The sequence below is a fragment of the Ascidiella aspersa genome, chromosome 4 (assembly GCF_963924565.1).
Source record: "Ascidiella aspersa chromosome 4, kaAscAspe10.2, whole genome shotgun sequence".
Classification (NCBI taxonomy): domain Eukaryota; kingdom Metazoa; phylum Chordata; class Ascidiacea; order Phlebobranchia; family Ascidiidae; genus Ascidiella; species Ascidiella aspersa.
This window is the reverse complement of record NC_139450.1, coordinates 16,102,968-16,128,963: the sequence shown is the minus strand read 5'-3', so window position 1 is coordinate 16,128,963 and position 25,996 is coordinate 16,102,968. Positions and strand designations below refer to the sequence as shown.

Here is a 25,996-nt window from a genome sequence, read left to right as displayed (position 1 = left end):
ACTCTTTGAGTTTTCTTATTTTTTATTTTACTTTTTTTTAATTCAAAACAAAAAAATTAAACGTAAGTATACTGTTGCTATTTGTCAGGGTCGCTAGCAATATTTTGTTGTGCAAACCTTTTGCAGCCTGATTTTAAACCTGGCGATACAGGTTAATAGGCTAATATTGGACCACATCTGTGAACAATACAAATATAACCAGTTAAGACGAGAAGCCTCTTTTCAAGCGCTTTGCGAAAAGTGACCCGTTTGGGCAACTTATTCGCCATCGCTGCTCATTACCAAAGGTTTAAAGTTTTTTGGGCCTAGTGGCCATATTCAAAATTAAAATGTATCTTTCTTAATCGTTTTTTTTAAATCGCCATTGCAAACCTATACGATAGAACTTTTTGAAGGCAGCATCCTCTACAATCTACATATTATCTCGAAAGTGGAAGCTAAATATACATTGACATAAACTTCGCACACCAGGTGGCAAATTTCAATAAATATTTGACACCAATTATTGGAACTTTTATTTAGAAGTTTGAACAAAACACAAATTAAAGACGAACACAGGATGGTACATGCTGCTATGCAAGTTCAACAAATGCACTTAATTATAACAAAAAATTATAGGCCCTACAGTTATTATGACTAGGTCATAATTTTTAAAACAAGTATGTAAAGCTACAAAAAAGCATGAAAAAGCGTCCGGATAAAAGCTCACAGCCGGTTGACTTACACAATGAGCTTTTTCGGGGTACAAATAAAATAGATCATTTCACATAACAAAAGGTGAGTTTAAAGCACATTTTACAGTAATAGTGATATATCAATGAATTAAATTCTTCCTGATATTTAATATATGAACGATGGGATAAACGGTAAAAAATAAGACGTATGCGTTTAATTAGACAAAACAACGGAAAAGGGTCAAAAGCCATTGAAGAAAATTAACCGAAGCTAAGAACCTTAATTGCACCGCAGACAAAATCACATTTTGCAAAGCACCACCCACAGCAAAATAAGCATTTATTTAACGTGTGAGATCTCCCAGTGGTTACAGTGTGAAATCTTTTACTGGATTCAACTCGGCGGCCAGTTGCAGCCGTTCTACTGTAGACGGCGTCGCTATGAAATAAAAAAATGGTGAGAAACACGATTTATCCATAAACTAAGCTAAAAGTTTCTTTTCATAACATCACCCAGTATTATTAGACATTTGTAGATTACATACTACAGGCAAGAAACCTTAATCGAATTAAAACTTACGCATTTGAAAGTATTCGTTCTTTTGCCGATCATGTTTGGACGCTTCTAAAGCATGCCTAAGCGCGTCCACAACCGAGACCGCCATGCACATTGGAGGCTCTCCTGAAGCTTTGCTTCGTAGAGTTCCAACTGGATTGGGAGCATTTTTGAGGAGCTCCACGTTCCAAACAATAGGAATGTCCTGGTAGAGGTTTCAAATTATTTTAAAGAATACAAGGACTGTTGGTGAGAGGGATGCTGCTATTGACCACTGGTGTGACTATGTCGTGTTTTAAAGTTTTAAAAATCTAAATAAAGTTGTTTAACAGCAAAATTAAGGCATTTTAATTAAACATTTTGGGAAACCGGAACGATTTTTTTTAATTACGTTTATTAGATGTTTATAACTTATAACAAAACATTTTTGTGTATCATCGGTCAACTGATATTCTTAAGACTTGTTAGTCCACATGTTGAAAATAAATAAAGTATTATTCGAAACGTTCGAAATATGTAACTTATGTCGTTATGGGCTTTGCTATTCGTTCTACGTCCAACTACAACCTCCAGCCATTATGTACCAAAACCTGAGTCGTGTTTCGCTATAAGCCAAAATACATAAATATTTTCCGTCATTATTTTCTTGTTTCTTAACAGTTACTTCACTAGCTCAAAATGATACAGTCTCTATACACAATTGTTGAAATTGGCTGTTGCAAATATGAATCGTCACCTTTGTGGTCGGAGGTTTATACTCCCAAGTCCCGTCGGTCAAAAGCATGCCACTTTCTTGATCATAAACCATATTCTCAGTCAACCAAAATCCAAGACCCATTACAAAGGCTCCTTCCACTTGGCCAACGTCAATGCTCGGGTTCAAGCTGACAAGACACTTTTGTAATATTTTTACCATGAAGATATGTATTTTATTTTTATGCAAAAACAAAAGAAAAGCATAACAATATGTCGGCAACCTGTATTTAAAAACAAATTGAACGAGTAAGGGCTACAATCCGATAATATTGGGCATTCCTAATTCTATTTTTTATCATGAACAGTTGAACACATTGGGAAGTTACGAAAACTTCGGCAAATTAATTATTATTTCGGCTTGTATGTATAGAACTTTACAGTCAAGGACAGGTAGTAGACACCCTAAATATACCTGATACCACAGTCGAACACTGTGTCTACTCTATCGATGTTAAACTCCCCGGTCAGTATGTCCAGCTCAACCTGAGTTGCAGTCACTCCGTATGAATTGTAGATAGACGTTTCCTCGTCAGGAAAGGAGCTGTTGCAAAACACAAAAATACATTACGAAATGTAAGATTAGAATATACCCTTGAAATTATTAATAACCAATTTGCTACGTATGTAAATTGGGGATGTCCGATAATAATATCAGATAGGAGTCAATGGATGTCAAGTGACAGTATCGCTACTCGTCCAATACTAGGGTGATATAAATACCAACACGATACTAAATTAATATAGGAATTTTAGGCTATGAGTTTCGATTTTACCGTAGCCATCTTTACCTTAAAAAGAAAATTTTAACTAAAAATAGCACGTTAACAACTGGCGATAACTAAACCCATTAACTTAAAATCACATTCGCGCCTAGAACCATGGAATATTGGAATAATTATGTTTGATCTTTTCTTTTTTATCTAAATAGCTTGTTAGACCACAGTAAAGACGTCATTTGGTATGGATAAACATCGGGTATCGAAATTAACTGTCAAGTAGCGGTTATCTTAAATGGAAATGCAAGTTTTTTAGATATGACCTATAAGTTGTATAAAGCACCAAAAAATTACCAAACGTCGACACGTTTATATGCACCAAATGTACAATTTTAACAGAAAGAGAGACGATCACAGCTGTAACAAAATTATATTGTTTTGGTACCACAATAAAGCTACGTGTCTAAGGTTACTGTCAGCCAACTGAATATCGAGGTAGTTGTGTATATGTATATCGAGGTAGTACTTACCAGTGTGAAACAGCAAGGTCGACTTTTGCGTTGAAACAACGTTCAATCAAATCCCTCCATCGATATCCTTCAGGCATCTTCGCACGGAAAGGTTCAACTCGCGAGCAAATGATCTTACTGCACTCCAGTGCCGACTGTTGGGACAACGTGTTGACTTTTAACGTAAAATGTATATACCAAACATTAAGAATAAAACGTAGGTGTAAGATTAATATACGTTGTAGGCTCCATTAAAACATCATGTTCTGGAATATATGTCATAGGCCATATCTGCGATTGCATTGTAGGCCACCAACCTACTTTATAGCTGCGTAAAGGGAATTTGATTTTTTTCGTTTTATTTACAACTAATATGAACATTGAAAGTGATTAAAAAATAATTCATTTTCAAATAAGTCAGAAATAAGCATAAAAAGAACAAAAACATTAGCAGGTCTAGCGCTTTCACACAAGTTGTACCTTTTCCCCAACCCAATACACAGCACCCACAACACATTTTTGCATATTTTTTCTGTCGATAGTTCACATTCGTGTGGAATTACTTCCGCTTTCTGCTTTTGTTAACCATCGAATTTCAATAAGAGTTGTTGACTCAAACTGTTACCAGTTACTGCAGCAATTGTTCCATGATTGCTTTAAAACCATAGCAAAACAAAACGCTTGTCGTTCAAGGCGATTTTAGTCGAGGAGGAATTAGAAACTGCTTCACGGCAAAAATGACTGTGGGCGGTAATTTAAGGTAAATCGCTGTGAAAAGTAACCTAGACAAAAAGTCAGTAACATAAACCTAAGCGGAGATAAAAACGATTGAAACTCCAAAACACTCAAAATGACCGCACCGGCAATTCTACTGTAGTGTTAACCACATTTTCCAATATTAAACTATATGAAAAATAGAATATCAATCCACTGTAATATTACTAATTAGGTTAAGTGAAATATTATCCAAAAACTTCGCATATCCATAAAAAAGGTTTGGCATTCATGTCCCACTTAACGGAGTAGGTTAAATAGTCTTTGTTGTAATTTGATACATTAATTTAACATATTCCTCTACAAGCCAACGAAATATTGCACAAATTACAGGCAAAGGTTTCCCAAACTTTGCATTTGCAGTAACAACGACAAAAACTTTTTAGAAGATTTGCCATGAAAGTTCTTTAAAAAATAGCATTTACCCACCCTACACGCAATTTCGCTCGTTATGCTTCCGCCGGAACATTCGCTGTTGGATCCTGTGATGGTGCTTGTGCGCTGAACCATGACGCTTTCCACGGGGATGCCGAGCTGGTACGCCACCACCTGGGCAACCTGGATCACACAACAGTGCTAGTTTGACTCACAAGCATAACTTACAACATTTATACGAGTAGACACTTTGCCGCATCTATGTATTTTTAGATCTCCCTCGTACGTTTATGCATGGTGGAGTGCCACCATGGGTATTTGCCATCCGTTCTTGAATATGTATTTGTTAAACATAAAGCATAAAACAAAAATAGCACATTTTAAGCAACCAACAATTAAATCTAAACCCATTTGTTAACCGCTTTGGTTTTAAAATTACGCCAGGTTTACAAAGTAACATAGCCATAGCTGGACACGTCGGATGCACCTTTGTGTTGATTCCCTGTCCCATCTCAATTCCACCGTGAGAAACGATGACACTTCCGTCGCCCGAACAAACCGACAGCAATACTGTGTATCTGCCCCACGAGCCATCGACTCTAAATAACAGAGATTAACAGTGCAGTCTAAGAACTAATATTTAGCTCTTACTGGCATAATTCGTTGTTAACTGATGACATCCCAATAATATCGAAACTTAAAAAAAAATAATAATCATATTTTCGGGTGTCGTGGACCGGACTATCTGTTGCACCACTCCGACTAGAGAATGAATCCAGGTTTTTAGTTTTATTAGAAACCTAATATATACAGTTATACACGTTACATGAATTTCTTGGTTTTACCTTTTTTTACCTCAAAAACTGAAAGTATTGTTGTAATTTTTTTTTACTCAAATACAAGTACACAAAAATTTCCATAAAAAGCGTGTTAACACTAACTTATAGCGCATAGGAGTCAGTGACAAGCCTTTCTTTTTCCACTTGTTTTGCTGATTGAAGGTCGAAATTTCCTGCTGCCGTTTTGCAATCTCGTATTCCTTTAATATTTCTAAAAATACATATAACCTTAGATCCAATGTCTCACTAAAAGTTAAAGGTACCAAATTCAATTGCAGGTTGTCCACTGTCCACTAATAACAAACCACAGACACGACATTTTACAACGATTCAAGTCGGACAATAACGACAAAAGCAGCATGTATAAATGTAAAAAAATAACGGGCATAACCGCAGCTTACTACTGTATATCCTCGGCAGATTGCAGTGCTGGAGTTTGGTACCAGAAAAGTCAGTGTCACCATCTTTGTACAAGTTAAGCCACTTCACATCCACAGGATTTTTTTTTAGATGGCACGCCACATGTTCCAGAACCTGGTCTAGGAATGCGCTCACTTGTATACTGCCTGAAAAATATTATTATAAAGGTGTACAAAATTTCATTTTGAATATCTGCTTTACAAAAATAAACTTAAAAATATGATTGGTCCGTCATAAGTCAGTGTTCATTGAGGCAATTGGTTGGTTATTATATGTTTCCTTTACCTCAACATCGCTAACAGCTAACATTTGTATTGTGGCCTAAACTCTACATGTCTGCATGTTTACCAACATTTTTCAGCCGATAGTTGTGACTATTTTACCTGGGGATCGGCACCAAGTTGTGGATGGTATATTGCTCTTGCACATGAAGTTTTGATATCTGCGGTTCGGGCAGCGGTACGCTGAAATAAAATATTTTCAATTAAAAGTAAAACGTTAACTTAGCATTTACAGTTTCTATATTTAACATGAAAAATTATATACAAAAAAGTAGTTTTTATGTACATTAATTCGGAATAGCAACAATGTTGATACAGGCAGAGCAGTCTACACAAAAAACCTTGTAATTTTTTAAAATTCTTACCGCTGTCACCGAAACTCGAAAAGAGGGCTTCATCATCAATCTCACCATCCACACTGGTCGGACCACTATTGGTATACATCTTGCAGTCGATCGCGTCAAGTGTTCCATCATTGTCGAAACCTGCGAACGGACAAAATGGTTGATTTCACTTTTTTGTTTTTTTGTCATCAATAGTAATTCTGACTTTTTAAACGTGCTCCATTTAGTGCGTCATAATGTGAAAGGAGTTCAACTTTTCTCATTCCAAAGTAATGTTTTGATTTCACCTTCGGTAAAAATGGCCTTTGTATGCAACATTAGGACATAAGCTAACAAACGAGACTCTTACGTATTAAAAGCTTGAATAATACTTTTGTAACTGAAATTCATTGAATGGTACCGATTAAATAAAGGAATAATAACTTAAATAAATAGCTGAAATAATAAAACCTTTATTTTAAGAACAAAGCAAGGTACAAACTTACTATACGAAACGATATGGGGCGTCATTATTACCTTTTTTATAACCTACCAACAGTATAGTAGAAGCTGTACGGAGTTCTGGTGCCGAAAGTTGCCATGCTAGTCTTCAGATCAGCGTGGAAACAAACGGGTCTTTTGGTGCAGTATGACGCAAGGGCAGCGGCACACGAAATGATGAGCGAATTTGTTGCCTTCCCGCCGTATCCACCCCCGATACGTTTGGTGTTTACCTCTACCCTAGAAAAACCGAGCTAATGGTCACGCGAGCCTTATCCAGTCAACTAAGCGAAATAAAAAAATAAACGATTACAAACGAAATATGCGCAAAACGCAACATGAATGGGTAAAACGGCTTGATATACAAAATTTAAAAAACGAACTAAACTGTTAAACAGCAATATCGAGTATAAAGCCAAGTAATTAGTGGTTTTATTTTTATGTCATTTCAGTGCTGATGGACGAAACCAATGCACCTGTGCAGTGTTACGGTCAGTTTTTTTGTAAGGTTTGGTTTGGGTGACCGCTAAGACGGAGACCGCAAGTGTTTCATTTAAATACCAAAAAATAGTCATATTTGCTTAAACAAATTATTTATTATTTTTTGGTAAACCGCTTGGAAATTTTTGGGAAACCGCTTGAAAATCCAAAACACCTTAAAAAAACACTGGTTACGGTCATCAGATTTTATAATTTTGAATGAGAGGAAATTCGAGCCCACTCATGGTTTTGGGCTGTTCAAACACTTACTTATTGGCGGAAGTGTTGAAGGCGAAGGCCACAGCATCCTGGACCCACTTTTGCGTCTGAGTTGCACAATCGAGTTTGAAGCCTCCTTCCTCGGTCAATTCAGCTCGAGCAATCTGAGTCTCCAAGTAGAAATGATACTGGTGGCCAAAGTGAAGTTCGCCAGACACCTGTACGCAATTGTTGTATAACAAAAACAACACTATTTCGCTAATTATTGTGAACGTTCCAGAATTTAAAACTTTTTTGGATGGCCATCTTATTACCAATAGCTAACGTTTCGGTATTTTACGATCAGGCGTATTTGTATCTTACAGTATGTTTTCCGGTAACAGGCAAAACACACAAGCTCACTTTATTTCGGGACTTTTCTAGAGCTTGTTCTACATTGCCAACCGATTTCTCTGGGTTCGGAATCGGAAAAAACGATTCGGCAGAGATCGCATCCTGTATGCTCAGAATGGGCTTACGTCGATTCTTGTACGTCACCTTCACGGCGCTTGCTATCAAGCGAGCTTGTTCACGAGTTTCTGGAGAGGAGAGGATAAGGTGTATACTTATAAGTAGGGCGATTATTTTTTGACCTAAAAAATAAGAAATTTTGACTTGAAAAATTAAAATTTTGACCTAGAAATAATTTATTTTAACAAAATTTTGACCTGTTAGAAATACATTGATTTAAACAACACATTGTTGTTTGGAGTACTGCATTAGTGGGGCGTCGTCGTCAACCACACGTTTGTGATATTTGTCAGACTACAAATCGAACAAAATAATCATTTTTTTCGGGTTAATGCAAAACTCATGAAAATTCTTATTTTTGTCATTACAAATAATCTTATTTTTGTCGTTACAAAAAGACAAACAATTATAAAAATGCCAAATTAGAAAAATGTGTTGTAAACGGTTGAAATGCAACGTAAAAATAATTGCAGAAAATAAACAAAGAGCAAGTAATCGAAATAGAAAATTGGACAATCGCAAATCACAAGCGAAAAAAAGACAGCAAATACTGTTCAGCTAATTTTCAAATCACAGAGGCCTCGGTGGTTAATTCTGCTCGCGTATACCGTATATTTCTCTAATAAAGATATAATACATATAAAATCTCGTTGAATATAAATCACAAGTAAATTTTTTTGTTAAAATTGAACGACAACTTTCAAATAAACAAACGAAAATTTCAAAAAGTTGACTATTGTTTTTTTTTTTAATTTTGTAAACGATTTTATGTGCATTTTTATTCAATACGGACTCGAACTAATTTTGACAAATTTCGACCTAAAAGGTAAATTTTGACAAATTTTTAACTTTTTTTGACAAGTCAAAAAATAATCACCCTACTTATAAGCTAACCAAAATGGCCACTCAGAAAGTGCTGCAATTTAACATGTAAACAAATTTTAACAGCGGCAATAACGATCAAAATTCAAACCGTTTAATAAACATGTAAGGTTTTGCTATTTAGAGCCCGGTGTTCATGCGACAAGGTGGATAGTTTCTACTGTTCGTTACCTGCCACGACAATGGCGAGCGGCTGACCAGCGAACTCAACGTGGTCAGTTGCGATGATCGGCTGAGTAATGTCGAACGGGTACAGGTGGGTGTTGGTCACTTCCGATGGGATATTGGAACCTGTGGAATTGTAATTTCGAACATAAAGATTTTATTTTATGCCCAAGCAATTTACGGTTGTTTTGTTACTGTAATTTAAAAATTGAAGTTGCCTAAATTTGTGCAGGTTCAGCTAAGTCAGTGGTTCTTAAACTTTTTGAGACACGCCCCTTTTACAATTTTAACCAAACTGGCGCCCCACCTTGTTTCAAAATTAAAAAAAAATAAGCATAACAGCAATTTATTTCCAGGTAAGTTGCATCAATGCGCAGGATGTAACTATTTTAACCTAGCCTAACCTATAGGGTTGCCTTATTTTGAAAGTTGAATTTCTGACAAATTTACCGCGGTTACAGTGGCCAACTCCAGATCAGGGACCTTAAAAACACTCGGAAACCACGTCGAAAAGTTATGTCAAAACGTGACGCATGTTTTATATTAAAAGATTGAAAACGATGGTGTGCTGCGTGAAAAATGCCTTTGTATATAGTTTAAGTTATCCAAATTTTCATTTTCGATGGTGCTGCGATGAGACGCATTCTGGCTATTCCGATTTTAACAAAACGGGTTAGACATAGATTTCGCGCTTTTCATTTACATAAATTTACAAAGTTTATCAGAACTGATGTGCGATTTTAAATTCGTGCTTCCTTTGTATGAAACTGAGATATATGTGGCTGGTTTGTAAACTAAACATTCTGCTTCCTATTCAAATTCTATCATTTCTGAAGCATGGATATTTGGATATTCTTGTATTTCACACGTGGATTTACAAAGAGATCATGTTTATTATAGCAATTCGGCTAATAAAAAAAAAAATTGTGTGTAGCTAGAATTAGACTTTAAACAACTCTAAACAAGTGAGTTTCCACAAAATTTAGGCTTGTTTGTTTTGTCAAACATTTTGTTTAGGCTTGTTTGTTTTGCCAACATTTAACTTGCAGTACAAACATAAAAAAACATGCTAGGTAAAGTTTCTAACTGAGCCTAATAAAAGAGAACGCAATCCGCAAAAACTCTTCAAAAGCCAAAGCAAAATGATTAGAAACCATAAACTAGGTAGTGTGTGGCGTAAAAATGAACAGTATTTTCAAACAATGAGCAGTATTAGCACTTATCGAGTTACCCTGTGTGAATATTTGAGCTATTTATTAAACACTACAAAAATTTAAACAAGTTTAGGTATTAACAAATATCGTTTATAATCGCATGCGTGCGTGCGGAACACACCATGTTTTCCTCGAATGGCCGATCAGAGCAGGTAACCTAATCACGTGATTTATGCGTTAGCATAAAGGTTTTGTGGAATTATCTCCTCACAAAACGAAAATACTAACCTTAAAATCAACAGGAATATTCTTCATAACACAAAAACTAATGTGTGATAACTCGATGTTGTCCATTGAAATTGTTAAGATTAACAGTGAGCTTGCTAAACCGCATTTTTATGTAAGTACTTTATGACCTATTTAATTGTGTGATCATTCTATGACTTGCGGTCAAAGGTCACTGAGCACATGGTGCCTTGACATTGTAGTTGTCCTTACGGCAGTTGGTGTTACTACCTTGTCGCGGTAGGAGCTCATGTTGTTAGTTACTTGTAAGTGTTTGGCAATGATGTTTAACTTACTGATTCTGTTTCTATTTTATTAACATTGTTTTGTATTGATTCTATTTGAATAAGGAATCCACTTGTTTAAGCCTTCGCGTGTTTTAATAAATTCCTGTACGTGTACACTGATAAAGACTTCAGTATCGGATCGGATCCAATAGTTTTCATGGTAGCAGAGGATGGTTACAGGAAACCAGTTGTAAACACACAAAATGGCAACAAGTGCAAAGAGATCTCCACCAAAGTTTAAAGACGACTTGCCTTATTCTGCATGGAAAAACAAGGTACGAATGTGGCAGCTTGTCACGGGCGTCGTCAAGAAAGACCAAGCAATTATTGTTCTACTGGAGGGCCTAGAGGGCAACTCGAAAGCGGAAAAGGCTGTTTCGCAATTAACGCGCGAGGAACTACACGCAGAGAGTGGAATGTCCACGTTGATTGGAAAACTCGATGCAGCGTTTAAGACGGAGTCTGTAGATGATGCGTACTCTACATACACCAAGTTTACAAGGTTTGATAAAAGTACTGATATGACGATGATTGACTACATTCTAGAGTTTGAACATTTATCGCATAAGATGACGTTTCACGAGATGGAATTGCCAGATACAATTCTTTCTTTCTTACGTAGCCAGTAATCCAAGACATCGAAAAGGTTTTGATAAAAGAAAGTTCAATCCTATCGATAAGTTTGGAAAAATATCTAGATGCGTCATATGCGATTCTAAAATGCATTGGGCGGCAAAATGTCCTCACAAAAGTTCTAATACGTCTATTTCTTCTAATGATGTTTCAGACGATGAAGTCAACATTGTGCTATTTTCAAGTGTTACCAACAGTTGTGTAGCTGAAACCTACAAGTCGGCAGTTATAGACACTGCTTGTTCGAAAACTGTCTGTGGTGAACGGTTGGTGCGAATTTATTTACGTAATTTACATTTCAAGTTTAAACGTGACGTTAAAATCACTCCTTCGCGTACAGTTTTTAAATTTGGTGACGGAAAGAGAGTCATTTCCAAATCCCAAGCCCTAATTCCTGCTTGTGTTGGTGGAAAATTGTGCAGCATTGACGTTTCTGTCGTAAAGAACGACTTGCCCCTGTTGCTTAGCAGGTCGTCACTTCGGAAAGCAAGTGCTGTACTTGATCTTACTCGTGGTCGAGCAACAATGTTCAACAAAGACGTTGAACTGTTTGTGTCGTCTAGTGGTCACTACTGTGTTGGTGTTTTTCCGAGGAGGCACAAACCTGGTGACAACCACTTCCATGGTCGGAAGAAATGGAAAAGCCCTGGCAATTTGGCCAGATCGTCGTGCCCAGTAAGAGTGGCTCCTAAGGTCAGTGAGCCTAGTAGAGCACACTAAACGAGTTGTGCGTGTAATCAGTAAAATCACAGATGCAGCGCAGTACGAAGACTGTAGTGAATGTCCACATCTCGCCAATGATGAGCGGAATCGATATTACTTCAACGCGTGTAAAGAATGCAAGAAGGTAAAAGGAACTATATCCAATGGTTGGATGCTTCGCCCAGATGATAAGTACGGTGGTCGTCGAGCGACAGATGAGTTCGTCAACATGTCATCGGGTTCTTACTTTTCGTCCTGTCAACTTGAGGTTGATCGGTTGCTGTGATGGTATACGGGGGAGCCAAGGTACATTGCTGTACTGACGGCCCTATTGTGCGTGTCACATCAACGCAGTAAATTAGTTGGGTGTTGGGACGGACTGTTATGTTTCTATTCTTGCGTTTGCTATACATTGCCGAGTGTTCGTTAATCTTTCTATTCGTTGCGATTCACTTTTTTAAGAAAAAAAAAATAACAGTGAGTTTGTTAAGATTAACAGTGAGCTTGCTAAACCGCATTTTTATGTAAGTACTTTATGACCTATTTAATTGTGTGATCATTCTATGACTTGCGGTCAAAGGTCACTGAGCACATGGTGCCTTGACATTGTAGTTGTCCTTACGGCAGTTGGTGTTACTACCTTGTCGCGGTAGGAGCTCATGTTGTTAGTTACTTGTAAGTGTTTGGCAATGATGTTTAACTTACTGATTCTGTTTCTATTTTATTAACATTGTTTTGTATTGATTCTATTTGAATAAGGAATCCACTTGTTTAAGCCTTCGCGTGTTTTAATAAATTCCTGTACGTGTACACTGATAAAGACTTCAGTATCGGATCGGATCCAATAGTTTTCAGAAATATCACTTTACCTTGAAGTTTAGTCATAATTCATATAGCGCACCCCTTGTGAACCTTACACGCCCCCCCAGTTTAAGAACCATTGAGCTAACTTAAAGACATTATACTGGAACGTAAGAACGGCGATTTAATACCCAACTTTGATTTACCCTCCACCAGTTTGATTACGGTGTGCAGGTGTACCGTTTCGGTGGCGACATAGCCAAGCAAAGCGACATTAAAAATCGACGCTTCGGCCTTTTTTGAGGAACACCTAATAATATTTGCTTGACCAGCACAACGGATGGATGTTCATTTTACCTGTAATGATGGTAACGAAACCATCCATCTCGGAAGCCTCCGTGAAATCCAAACATTCAATGTCGGCGTTGGCCACTTGCGCAGTAACAAAGGCACAATTCAGTTCTTCTGGCGAAGGGATCTTGTCGCTAATATAGACAGCCTCGCCGGAAGCCTGAAACCAATTTAAGGACATTTATATCGGATTTCGGGATACGTAAAGACCAGGAAGACTTTTTGTTACACCACATTTTTAAGAAGACTTTTTCGCTGCCAACAAAGGTGATCACGTCATTTTGCAAACCTGGTATTTCGACGAAAGCTTGGGTATGGTCTGTGAAACCGGGTAAGTGTTAGAGTCCACGTCGAACACTTGTTCTCCTGAAGAAACGGGGCGTTTCAGCTGGGAAATCCCACTCTCAATTCCTGGACCAAGTAGGCTTGTGTCGCACAATGACAAGTAGAACTGTTTTCAAAGGTTAAATAAACTATAATCAAGAAAGTCGTATACACTGTTGACTACATACATTTACGCCATCCATAAACTATATTAAATAATATAAAAGCGTAAATCCATTTATGATGCAAAATGCCAAAAAAGTTTAGACCAGTAAAATGACAATTGTATGCCTATAATTTTTACAAATATCGTATAGTTAAGTGGTTATGATTAAATTTTTCGGGTCGCACTATTAAACAAACCGGTCGATCTAGTTAACATATTTTTTGCACGAAACGATTACGACTTTGCAATTTGGCGGTGTGTAGTATTGAACACCTCTCTAACTTAAGATTTTACAAAGACAAACGCACGGTTTCTTTTATTCCGCGAACATTCTATGTATGTACTTATAATGACATCCTCGTCTAAATTATATGAGCTGAAAATTTATTTTACGGGGCAAATCTTGTTTTTGTCGGTATTCTTTTTTGGTTTGCTTTGGTATGTTTCAGATCGATTTTTGTACGAAGTTTTAAAGAAAAAGTATACATCTTAAAATTTTCAAATTATCAGACATGGAGCAGATTGGAAGGCGCATAAAATAGGTTTAGGAGTCTGCACCACCTAGGGGCCTTTGTTTGGAGGCTAAAAAACGAAAACAGTGTGACTCGATCGTTTTAATAAAGAACTCGTTCATAAGCGCTTGCTTTGTTCAGCTCGCAAAGCAAGAAGCGACGGGCATAATGCTGCGCTCTTAATTATCACTGGGGAGATAAGCCGCGCGTGCGATGTTCATTGGGCGGAGTCGCTCCTTTTAGTAAAATGGATTTTTGCTCTTACTATCAATATACCATACTTTACCGCAAAAAAATGTGAAATCTGGTGGTAATGTAGACTTCTCTTTTAGCAATTGCTTCGTATATTGTTTCTACTAAACATATCAACTAAATCAGAGGTTCCCAACGTGGGCGGTACAGCCCCCTTGTGGGCGTTGGCGAGTTACAAGGGGGCGTTTTTGGTCTTTTTCTAATTTGGGGGGCGCTGAACGCACATAAGGGGGCGTTACATGAAAGTACTGATGGAAAAATTTTGTAAAAGGTTCACATAAAAATAGTGACAAACAACATTGTAGGTAACTTTTAACCTTATGGCAACTTCCGTACTGCGAACTTGTAGTAGTAAGTTTGTTGTTGCGTTTCACCGTTTTATACGCGGCAAAATGTTTGTATATTTAAAGCAGGGGTCGTCGCCGGATTCGGCCAGCCGCGCCCTTTTGACAACTAGACATGAGTTCATTTAAAATACTTTTTGACTATTTTACCTTTAGTACGTCGAAAATTTTTCGCGCTTCGCGCGAATGATCTTTCTACGCCCAGTTTGCTTACACATTTTGAAGCTGTTTCTGGACTAGATCAGCGCTTCTTTACCATTGCGCCGTGAAAGGCTACCAAGTGCGTCACGGAAAAACGGAAAATGTCTTAAAAATTATTACACATATATTTTTTAACATTTTTTTTGGCAATGGAATAATAAAAACTAGCAGGAAATTTAAAAGAAATGCCGGTATACCCCCCAAAAATCGCGCTCGCTTCGCTCGCCAGGTGCGCCCGGACTTAAAAACATTAACAAACACAATTAAATGGATTTATCCAAAGGGAGCTAGGAGATATGCTTTTGAGGGAGGTACAAGTTTTTTTAGAGACAAAAATATTTTTTTAAGACGGATTATATCTATTTTGGATGTTGGGAGATATTTCTTGGTGTTTTTCCTAGGGGCCCTAAATTAGGGTCGCACTGGTAATTCTAGTGTTAAACAAGCCTACAATGTTTTATAAAAAGCGTAGAAAAAATAACCTTGTAAAACAGTCCAATCGCAAGGTTGCGCTTATATTGGATACTAGCGTCAACGGGAGTTGATTGAACCGGCTGGATTTCGTCAGAAAGAACCGATAAGGCACCTGGAAATGACAAAAGACAGGTCAACGCAAGCACACCAGACAAGATAAGTTTAAGCCTTTTTTAAACCAAAAAAATTCGCCTTAATACTTCGTAGGTGATGTATTGTGTATTTCCAAATGTGTAGAGTATCATGTAATGAGAACTACATTAAGTTGATAAATTGCAGGTAATTTCCGCCGAGCAAGACAACATAAACCTAATAAGGTGTCGCCGGAGTTAACGGACTTCCCCATCAAGAATGCCTCGGTGTCAGAAGAGTGGCAAAATCCATCACTTACACCTCCGAAAACCAACCGGGGACGGACAACCTCAGAAAACTTGCCCGAAGAGACGAGCGCTTCAAATGCAACGTTAACATAGGCGTGCGCGTTCTGTAAACATTAGAATATCGGAAAACTTGCTTGTGGAAATCAATAATAAGGCTTCCATGTTTTTACTACAAAATTAAAACGAGATCTGGTTTTTGCCTTTTGTTGAAGTTTAAGAGCTCAGCAACTTAAAACACGTGAATTAATACAGACGATTTCTAATTTCCTCGGCCAGTCTTTTTGTTGACTTGGGACTGTACTTGCCTATTGTGCAAACAGAAAACGCATTAGCAAATATGCTTTATGTCACGTTCAAATGGAAACACTTTATAACATGCACCTTACAAATATTGCAAGCGAAGGATTACCGAGCTTAAACACAACGTGGGCCATAACATGGTTGTACCATACTTACTATCGTGTTGTATCCAACAGTTGTAATTCTTACATAACACTAACTTAAAGAGTTAGTCATTTAGGCTACAGATGTTTACTTACCTGCCACCTTGGCATTACTTTAAAAGATTTAAAAGAAACATCCTCGCTTTTGGGAATTTCTACAGACAGGATAACCTACAACGAAATAAATATTAGGTAAACCTAAAAAAAGAAATAACAGCCAAATTTAACGTTTTTATCAACCTTTTGGTTCATTTTTATGTTCAATAGTTCTTCAGGAGAACAAGTAAAAGCTGTATTGGTTGCCACATCATGAAGTTTTATTTCTGCATTTGCTGCCTCAAGCAACACAAACATGTCTGAGGGGAAATCCCTATGTGCATACTTTATCATCACGTTGCCAGCCCAGGAGCCAACCTAAATTGATAAAGATATAAAATTTGACATATTTTTTGTGTGCAACTACTTGAAAAACATCCGTGTATAACATTTCTCAGCATAAAGCAGGTATCCAAATCCAATATCATATAAATAACATCTTGTCATCAAGCAAGTTGTTTTATTTAGAGTACGGTAGCCTAAACATGAACAAACTAATTGATGTCACAGTTTGGTCAATATTTGTTTTTTTCTTGTTTAGGCTAGAAAAACAGTAAAATAAAATGTCTAAAAACATACATTTCGAATTGGCACTGAAGCTATCTTCCTTGCATGTTCACCAATTGCTTTGCATTTGTTGGACGATTTTAAAGAGCAAAGAGCCTTGACCATTTGGTTAATTGACAAACAAGATCCAAAGGTGAAGTTGTTTTCTGATTCTTTGCATATAAGAAGCTCATCCAATCTTGAAATGTCGAGTAACAATTGAGGCTTTAAGGTCCTTTTATAAATTCCTTTAAAACAGTTTTTTCTGTGAAAGCTTTGTAGAAAATATTTATGTAAAAATTATGTTTAGTTTCTAGTCCTATTAAAAAAGTGATATTATTGGAGACTGAGACTGATAGTTAATTGATTTTATATACACACATATAGAAATATGTATAAAAATACCTTATCGATTTACCTGTAGCAGTATTTCCACACACAAGTTCTGCTAATGGATTATTTTTAATTGCTTCATATAACTCCTTCAATGAGCATGGTCGTATCCAAGTTGTTTTATTTCTGTTGATTTCAATACACCTTGTATCATTATTTAAACCGTTTTGAGAACACAACCGGGAGCATTTTTTTCCTAAATCCTGTGGAAAACATTATAAAATAAAAAAATAAGTTATCAGATAAATATTACTCTTGGTCCACCAACTAATTTCTTTTCAATTAGTGTAGGTGCCTCACAGTGGCGTATCCAGGGGGGGGGGGGAGTGTTTGACTATTTTAACTACGTAAATGCGAAAAAATTTTGCGCTTCGCGCGAATGATCTTACTAAGTCCGGTTTGTTAACGTTTTGATGCTGTATTTTGAACTAAATCAGCGCTTCTTTACCGTTGCGCCGTGGAAAGCTGCCAAGTGCGTCGCGGACAAACCGAAAGCGTATTCAAAAAAATTTGACATATATTTTTTAACATTTTTTATTTTCGGCAATGTAATAAAAACTTAAAAATAAATGAAATAAACTAAATGCCTTTATATTAAAATAAAAAATCACGCTCGTTTCGCTCGCCAGCTGTGTCCTCACTTAAAGCGGTTTATCAAACGTTGAACTAGATTAACTAACTATTAAAGTTATACCGTTTTTTCGAAGTAGTTTTATATGTCACGCTAATCGAAAAACACCCGGGAAAAACGATCTCCGTTTAATATTGCAGGTGGCAACAGACGTGCTTGTAATTTAGCCTATTCCCGTAAATGGATCTACCAAAATCCATCACACATATTTCACGGTCTTGGTTTAGTTTTTCGCCTGAAGTTAACGATTGCACACTAAGCGGTTTCGCAGTTGGCGCCTGGTATGATTGTTGATAACGCACGTGTTCGCTTTTGCTGGACGTTAATTGGCTGTTTCGGATGATTTTTTTCTTGTTATGACGTCATTACCATCGCTATTTTATGACGTCATATCCGTCACTATTTTATGACGTCATTAACGTCAGACGAAAAAACAACGGGGAATTCCCTAAGTTGAAATTCGGAACCCCCCCTTTTTGAATTTCTGGATACGCCCCTGGTGCCTCATGTACAGATTAGAATTTACATGTGTGAAAGTTTGGACTATTTTGGTCGGACTTTGGTTATCTCACTAGTCTACAAAAAAAAATTGTTGTTTTGATTTTGTTAATTAAGTCTAGGTTAACTAAGTCATTTGAGGTCAGGGAATCTGAATATAAACTTAGATTGGCTTTATCATGTCAGGTTTTTAAGTAATAAACACTTTTAATTTCGCAACCCAACATTATGGCTTGACTAATTGGTTTGCATATGTGTTAAAGTACTCCATATCAGTGCTTCCCAACCAGTGTGTCGCAACAATTAAATGTGTTGTGTCACATTAACTATTTCAGTACATAGGCCAGTAGTAAAGAACTCTATTTGTTTGGTCATATCTCATTGAGGGTCGCACAATAAAACTTGCATTAAAAGTGGGTCGCGAACTGAAAAAGATGCTTGCAATTTTTGTTTTAAAAAACTAAAAACTATATTTAAACAGATTAGATCACTCCTACAATTAATTCCAAATGAGTCAGCGCCTGGCAGGTGTAATTTAAACGCCATATTTGGCTAATCCGAAACCCATTAAAATATAAATTGCTTATTTACTTGAAGTGTTGCACACAACTGTTAACAATAAATTTCATAACATGTGATGTGTATTTTGCGGTGATGTGTAGCCTATTGGGTCATTCCATCCTTAATTTAAAGGCCCGGAACCCATGTTCTTAGATTTTCTTTAAACTTAGTACAATTGAAGATATTTTTAAAAAAATAAGAATGCAAAAAATTTGAGCGTTCTGTGATAAGCGGTTTCGAAGATATGACAGTTTAAAATATTTTACCACTAGGTGGAAATAAGTATTTTTTGGTTCCGCTTGAGTGCTTTTTGCTCTGTTGTGGCTTAATTTTGCAGTAGAAGCCTGCAGTAAAATGCTATTTCACCATTTATGGGGTTGCTAATTTCAAAAATGATGATTAAACCTATATGTGATGAATTCTTCTACATGTAATTTACATTTAAAGTTTTCTGACTTCCGAAGACTTTTCCGAAGCTCTGCAATTTTTTTTCAATTTTTATGCTGGAAAAATAATCTTGAGACATCATAGTATTTGGAATTTTTAAAGTGATTCTTGGTTATTTGCAATTAGTAATTGTTTTTTATGTTTTAAATTTGTGTTAGTTATAAAAAATGTAAAACACTAAAAAGTTATAACTGATAACTAGAGGCGGTAAAAGTAATACTTTTTTGGTGTAAAATCAAAAAAATATTGTTATGGGCGTCATGTAAGAAGGTTTAAGGTCATATTCTCTGTTTTAGGTCATAAAATATGACCTTTTGATGTTACTTAAACTTTAAAGATTTGGTCCTAGTAATTTTGTAGATAAAGTTAAAGCAGTCCCCTCTAGAAGTTCTCATGCTGAATTTCATGAAGCATTTAAAGCATTGGAGCATAATAGTTGGAGGTTGTAGTAAGACGTAATAAGAATAGCAAAGCCCATACAGAAGTAGGTATCATTTTGAACGTTTCGAATAACTCTTTATTCATTTTCAACATCCATTTTTCAACATCATTTTCAACATTTAAAGCATGATTTTCATTGTTTTCTGTACTTTAATGCTTACTGTTTGATTTCAATTTACATTGTGACATCATCTTGACACATTGTTTTGCAACACACAGTGTTGAATATTATAAACACTTGCCATAGGTCAGCCCATACAGTCAGTTAGATCAGAGTTATAACTTCTATGGTCAGGCAATGTTAAGATCTTAAGAGCTCCGGGTAGTTTTTAGCCTACAGCTCAATAGTGTATTTAATTTCTCAGTGCCTTTTCAGGATTTAGTAAATTTGTGTAATCTCTAAGTGTACATTTAGCCTTGCTAGTATCTGTTTTTGAGCCTTATAACTACACAGAGGTTGTAAATTATGGAACCGTGTACTATAGGCATTTTAAAAGGGGCAGTAAAAGAGTGCCACAGCAACTCAAGAATTAGTAAACAAGGCATGACTAATTTCAATACAATAAGCGATGAGGAAAGAATTATTTATTTTATGACTTTGCACAGAAATTTGTGGAAGAGATAGCAAAATTTGCAACCACCACAAAAAGCAGTTAGGGGACTACTTTTTATCTGGAAAGATGAAGTGCACTGATGTGTATGGAAAACATAAAAAAAAAGCCTTAAGGTAGCCGAATCATCAGTTTGGATATGGCACTCTACCTGAAATCACAGGAAATTAACAGCATACAAGGAGACAAATTGTGTCGAAATTGCTGGGGCTTGTTGTTCAAAAATATGCAGGTTGAAAAAGATCCTTCTGGTAAGTCATCAGATTCAAGTACAACAGAAAGTTTAGAGGACTCTTTTAACCAATCTAATTCATTAAAAAGGTCAAATGAAGTACTAAAGCTATTGGGAAAATCACCAGTTAAACTACATTCCCTCAAAAAACGCCAACACCTATCTTATGTTCAAAACACGGTATCTAATGTAGTCCGGAACTTCCAAGAAAATTTATCACTTGCAATACCAACAGAAGATGAAGAACAAGCATCAACTTCACAGTCAAAAAAACAACAAGAGGAAAATGCAATTAAAGCAAATGATTTGGATATTTTAATGAACAAGCTTAAAGAAAAAATAGTAACTGCTAATCGTGAGGAAAAACTTTCCATTTTGACGTTAAAGCTGCACTCCTGGCATTTTGCAAAAACTCGTAAATTTTTTGGAGTGTATATTGTATGTCAGTACAATAGTTGTACACGAAGTTGTGACAGTGTAGCGTATCAATTGATTTAAAGTGTCACCATTTTTTATTGTTGTATTTTAATTTGTTCCACAATTTGCATGAATTTGAAACTTGATAACCAACTACTAATTGCAAATAACCAAGAATCACTTTAAAAATTCCAAATACTATGATGTCCCAAGATTATTTTTCCAGCATAAAAATTGAAAAAAAATTGCAGAGAGCTTCGGAAAAGTCTTCGGAAGTCAGAAAACTTTAAATGTAAATTACATGTAGAAGAATTTACCACATATATATTGTTTTTATTATCATTTTTGAAATTAGCAACATCATAAATGGTGGAATAGAATTTTACTGCAGGCTTCTACTGCAAAATTAAGCCCCAACAGAGCTAAAAGCGCTCAAGCCGAACCAAAAAATACCCATTTCCACCTAGTGGTAAAATATTTCAAAATGTCATATCTTTGAAACCGCTTATCACAGAACGCTCAAATTTTTTGCATTCTTATTTTTTTATTAAAATCTTCAATTACCTAAAATTTAAAGAAAATCTGAAAACATGGGTGGACAAATTTCTAAAAACTTTAAATTAAGGATGGAATGACCCTATTGTAAAACAGCAAAGGCGCTGGCCATCGCTTGACCGTTTTCCCCTGATTGTATCTGAAACGGGTTAACTTAATGCTTTCCCACAATCAGACTATGACCAAATAATGATGGTCTGTGTGGAAGCTACATTGAATTGACTGGCGTGATATGAATAATTATCGCTCTAATCTGCGTGGCTGTAAAAAATCAAATCCAATTTTTTGTCTTGTAAGATAAAAATACTCTTTAACTTTTAACTGACGAAAACCATGACATTTATAGATCGCAAATTCCTGATAGTAAATTACTGACCCCGCTGAAATATAAAAATAAAAATTAAACCTTTGTCACCATAGAAAAATATATACAAAAAAAAGAAACCATAACAAACAACATTACCTCAATATCAGCAGCCTTTGCAAGTAGTTTTGGGTCTGCATCACATGCAAATGACTTTGCACTATCAAGTATGGGTCGATAACCAGTACAACGACAAATATTTCCATCAAAGCTGTCTTCAATTTCTCTTTGACTCAGTGATGCACCATTTGACAACAAACTAAAAAATAACACACAGTTAATTGCATGATGGATACGAAACATGCAAAAAGACATAGAAAGCAACAATATATAATGCAGACTTATTTAATATCCTATAGCATTTAAGGGCCAAAGACCTAAAAAAACAAATATGTAGTAAAATTGACAACAAATTACGAATTAACCTTGTTGGTTAAATACATATAACATTAGTGCCTCTGTTTTGGCATGACTGTTTAGCCTTATTTTGGGTTAGGATTTGGGTTACAGTTTGATTAATCAGTGGAGTTAGTGATGAACTCGGGGTAGGGGTTAGGTAAGATAATGTTTAAATCTTGTTCTGGCTGATTAGGGGGGTTATTTTCAGGGGTTTATCTTATTCTAACTGTTTCATTCCTTCAGTAAAGTTATTCTTTAGTATGTTCCATGGTACTCCAATTGACCAAGACACCCTATATTGAGTTTTAACGGTTTATACCTTATTTATATTAAAGAACTTTAATCTACATATGTACAACCATTTTACCTGTGTAAGTTCATAACGAATCCTGGGGTACAATATCCGCATTGGGATGCATTAAATTCAGCAATCCTTGATTGTATTTTATGAAAACCTTCCCGTTTTGATCCTAACCCTTCCACTGTCGTGATTACGCAACCATCTACGGTTCCAAGAAGAGCTAGGCACTGAATTCAAGGGGAATATTGGTGTATCAAAGTGAACTATTTTTTAATAGTACTTTTTTATTTAGAAACATGAAGTTAATATATTTAAAACATTAGGCTATTATAAATATAGAATATGATATTAAAATATACTATATTGAAATGACTAATCATATTATAAATCTTAATAAAAAGTAGCATCTAACAATAATCTGGTTCAGTGGTGTATCTATTCTAGGGGGTTGGGGGGTTTGGAACCATTTTTTTATGAATACTAATATTTTATTTTCTTGCCAGGCTTTGCCTCGCTGTTTAAAGTGGCAATGTTGCAATTAAATCGCTGTTTTAAGTCTCTTGTTTACACCTGCATCGACCATGGAGACAGGACATTTTTCTCCATGGCGTAGAGCACCTTTTTCTATTTTTTATTGGCAAATGATCAATCAGAAATATTTTGTTGGGATTTTTAGCTAAAGTTTAAAGATTGCACACACAGCGGTTTTGCAGCTGGCGCCTGGCAGGATTGTCAACGGCACAATGCTTTACATCTATTGGTTCACTTTTCAACGTTAGTTGGCCTACAAGGGTTGCACAAAAAATCAAAGACAGAAAGTACAACTATCAACTTCACACATAGCCTTATGTAAATGTTTTTTTATGCCCTTTGTTATGCAAATGTAGAGATTGGTGCAAAACAACCCCTTGAAATACACATCACTTCAACATTTGCAGATAAAATATTTTTTTTATGTAAAAGGGATGTGGAAAATTTATTAAATTAAATGGGTCATAGACTAAAAAGTTTAGAGAAGCCTTGCTTTACAATGCCAAGCTGAATAGTATACATTTCAATCATGAGATATTTGTCTAAGATTAATATGTTTTTTTTTGTGTAATGCAAATTGCCTCAAAAATAAAGAAAAATAGAAAACTTTGTCATATGGTGATTTTTTTATAACCAACACCTTGTAAAACTAATTGTTATGACATATCTATAACTTAAAAGAAGAACATATATATTCAGTTGGGATCACACTGCGAGTTGTGCAAAAAAAACAACTAACAATTTGATATTGTATTTTTGCAAATACTTGCCAGTCTACTTTTAAATGATATTAAAATGTAATTTTCTAATTTTACTGTCCAATATAAGATAGTCTTATCGTTGTACATTAAAAGAACTAGCTATAAAACAGGATTTAATATAATAAAAATCAGAATATATCAATTTCTATGGTATTTCCTCAAACAAACAACACATTGCTGCTGAAAAAAAATGACTTCCATGGGACCGCAATATCAGTTTAAACTTGAAATATATATTAATTATTACATGCAACTGAAAAATTCAACAACACAAATACCCCAAAATCTATTTTTAATGCAACATTATCAGCATTTCCAATTGGTAATTTAAGTTAAATAAAAAAAATATGATTAGTCAATTACCGAGTTGATAGCAACAACATGGCCGGGCCTCTTTTCCATTGCAACAATACAAGATCCACACCCACCCTCTTCACACATCACCTTTGTTCCAGTTAGTCCAGGTTGGGAACGCAGCCATGAATTGAGGCTCATAAGTGGGTCAACATCATTCACTTAAAACATATGCCAAAATATTAAATTTTAAAAGCCTGACCTAGTTAATGTTAGTCAAAAACATGTCAATTACAACATTTTGTTTTCTGGTTTTATTGGTTCTGTCAGGAAAAATCAGTTTGGGAAATGAAACCCACGTCTTATGGTTTCTGGGCATTTACTCTTTTATAAAAAATGATAAAAATATGAAAAATAATTAAATATTATAATTATATGTGAGACACACATTTGACACTTAACTAATCTTGAAAAAAATGAGACTATCTAAAAACAGACAAAATTATACTTACATAACATTGGCTTTCCATTTACTGTAAAACATATTGAGGATTTGTTTAAGTTTTTGTGTCCTTTTATGGAATCCATTTCAAATTGGCATATGATTCAATAAAATGTGATTTAAAGTCAAAATTATTTTAGTAGTTGATGATATAACCCTGCTAAGAGTACCTAAATGTTAATCCTGTTTTTTTATCTTTGGATAATATTTATCCAACTTTTATCAAAGCTACAAAAATATTTTTTTTAATAACATAATTAAAAAAAATATTTCTAAAATAAAATAGGAATGTATTGAGTATTCTAAATCTGGTTGTAATCCAAAACTGAAGACACTAGGCTCCAAAATATGGCTGATTTTACATGACCTACTTTTGTGTGTACTACAACAAAATTCCATGATGAACACATTTTGTATTTGTCTAATGATACTAAAATTAAGAGTGTTAGTGCTTTTATTACTGAACAAACACAAGGTAATGTTTTAAAATAAAAAAATTTGACCCCATGTAATATTTTGGGCAAAAAAACAAAAGTTGACTAAAAAGCAATTAACCAAATACAAATGATTTGACTTTGCCTAATAACACTTTAGATTTAGGTATATAGTTGATTAATTGTTTAGGAAAATTGACAGTTGTGCTAAAATGTAAAACAGTTTGCCTGATTTTAATTGGTTTCTGATGTTTTTTTTTTAGATCAAGTAGTTTTAATAGCCACATATTTTTTTTTATGGCACTGACTTGAATTTACCCCAATTTATTACCAAAATTTTTTATTGGATATGTATCATTAGCATGTTTAATTAGGTGTCTGTTTCTCAAAAGACTTCAGTGCTCACAATATATTTTATTTAGCCCAGCATTATATTAAAATATTTTTTCCACCCCTAACTGCAAGTGTTGCTAACACGTCACTTTACTAGGAGATTTATGAACAGCATCTGAACATGTGGGATATTACCCCACATCAGGGGTCACTAAATTTTTTTCACTGGTTACCTGTAAAACTTGACCACTGCTGGTCGGATAACTGTTCGGATTTAAAAAGCGGACTCGATATAAAATGCTTTGTAGAATTTTATTAACCCAATTATCGCTATACGAAGAAAATACAAATAGACTATCC

At 35.4% G+C, this 25,996-nt stretch overlaps 1 protein-coding gene across 2 annotated transcripts; it reads right to left on the bottom strand.

The window, feature by feature from the left end:
• Positions 1 to 517: 517 nt before the first annotated feature.
• LOC146148197 (uncharacterized) lies at positions 518 to 25,025 on the bottom strand. Of its 2 annotated transcripts, XM_083386848.1 has the most exons (27): positions 24,880 to 25,025; positions 24,437 to 24,588; positions 22,848 to 23,008; positions 22,181 to 22,340; positions 17,350 to 17,527; positions 16,965 to 17,179; positions 16,530 to 16,703; positions 16,386 to 16,460; positions 15,776 to 15,950; positions 15,475 to 15,578; positions 13,483 to 13,644; positions 13,200 to 13,353; positions 8,987 to 9,106; positions 7,826 to 8,001; positions 7,475 to 7,641; positions 6,777 to 6,964; positions 6,266 to 6,385; positions 6,003 to 6,083; positions 5,601 to 5,765; positions 5,302 to 5,410; positions 4,848 to 4,959; positions 4,415 to 4,543; positions 3,233 to 3,366; positions 2,399 to 2,527; positions 1,967 to 2,114; positions 1,255 to 1,435; positions 518 to 1,113 (listed from the first exon to the last, which is right to left on the bottom strand). In XM_083386848.1, the coding sequence occupies exons 1-27, from the start codon at positions 24,953 to 24,955 to the stop codon at positions 1,043 to 1,045; spliced, it is 3,816 nt and encodes a 1,271-aa protein (XP_083242974.1). In that variant the 5' UTR covers positions 24,956 to 25,025; the 3' UTR covers positions 518 to 1,042. The 2 variants fall into 2 exon arrangements, with proteins under 2 accessions (XP_083242974.1, XP_083242975.1); XM_083386849.1 differs by lacking the exons at positions 518 to 1,113; positions 1,255 to 1,435 and having other exon boundaries at positions 2,002 to 2,125.
• Between the last annotated feature and the right edge of the window lie 971 nt (positions 25,026 to 25,996).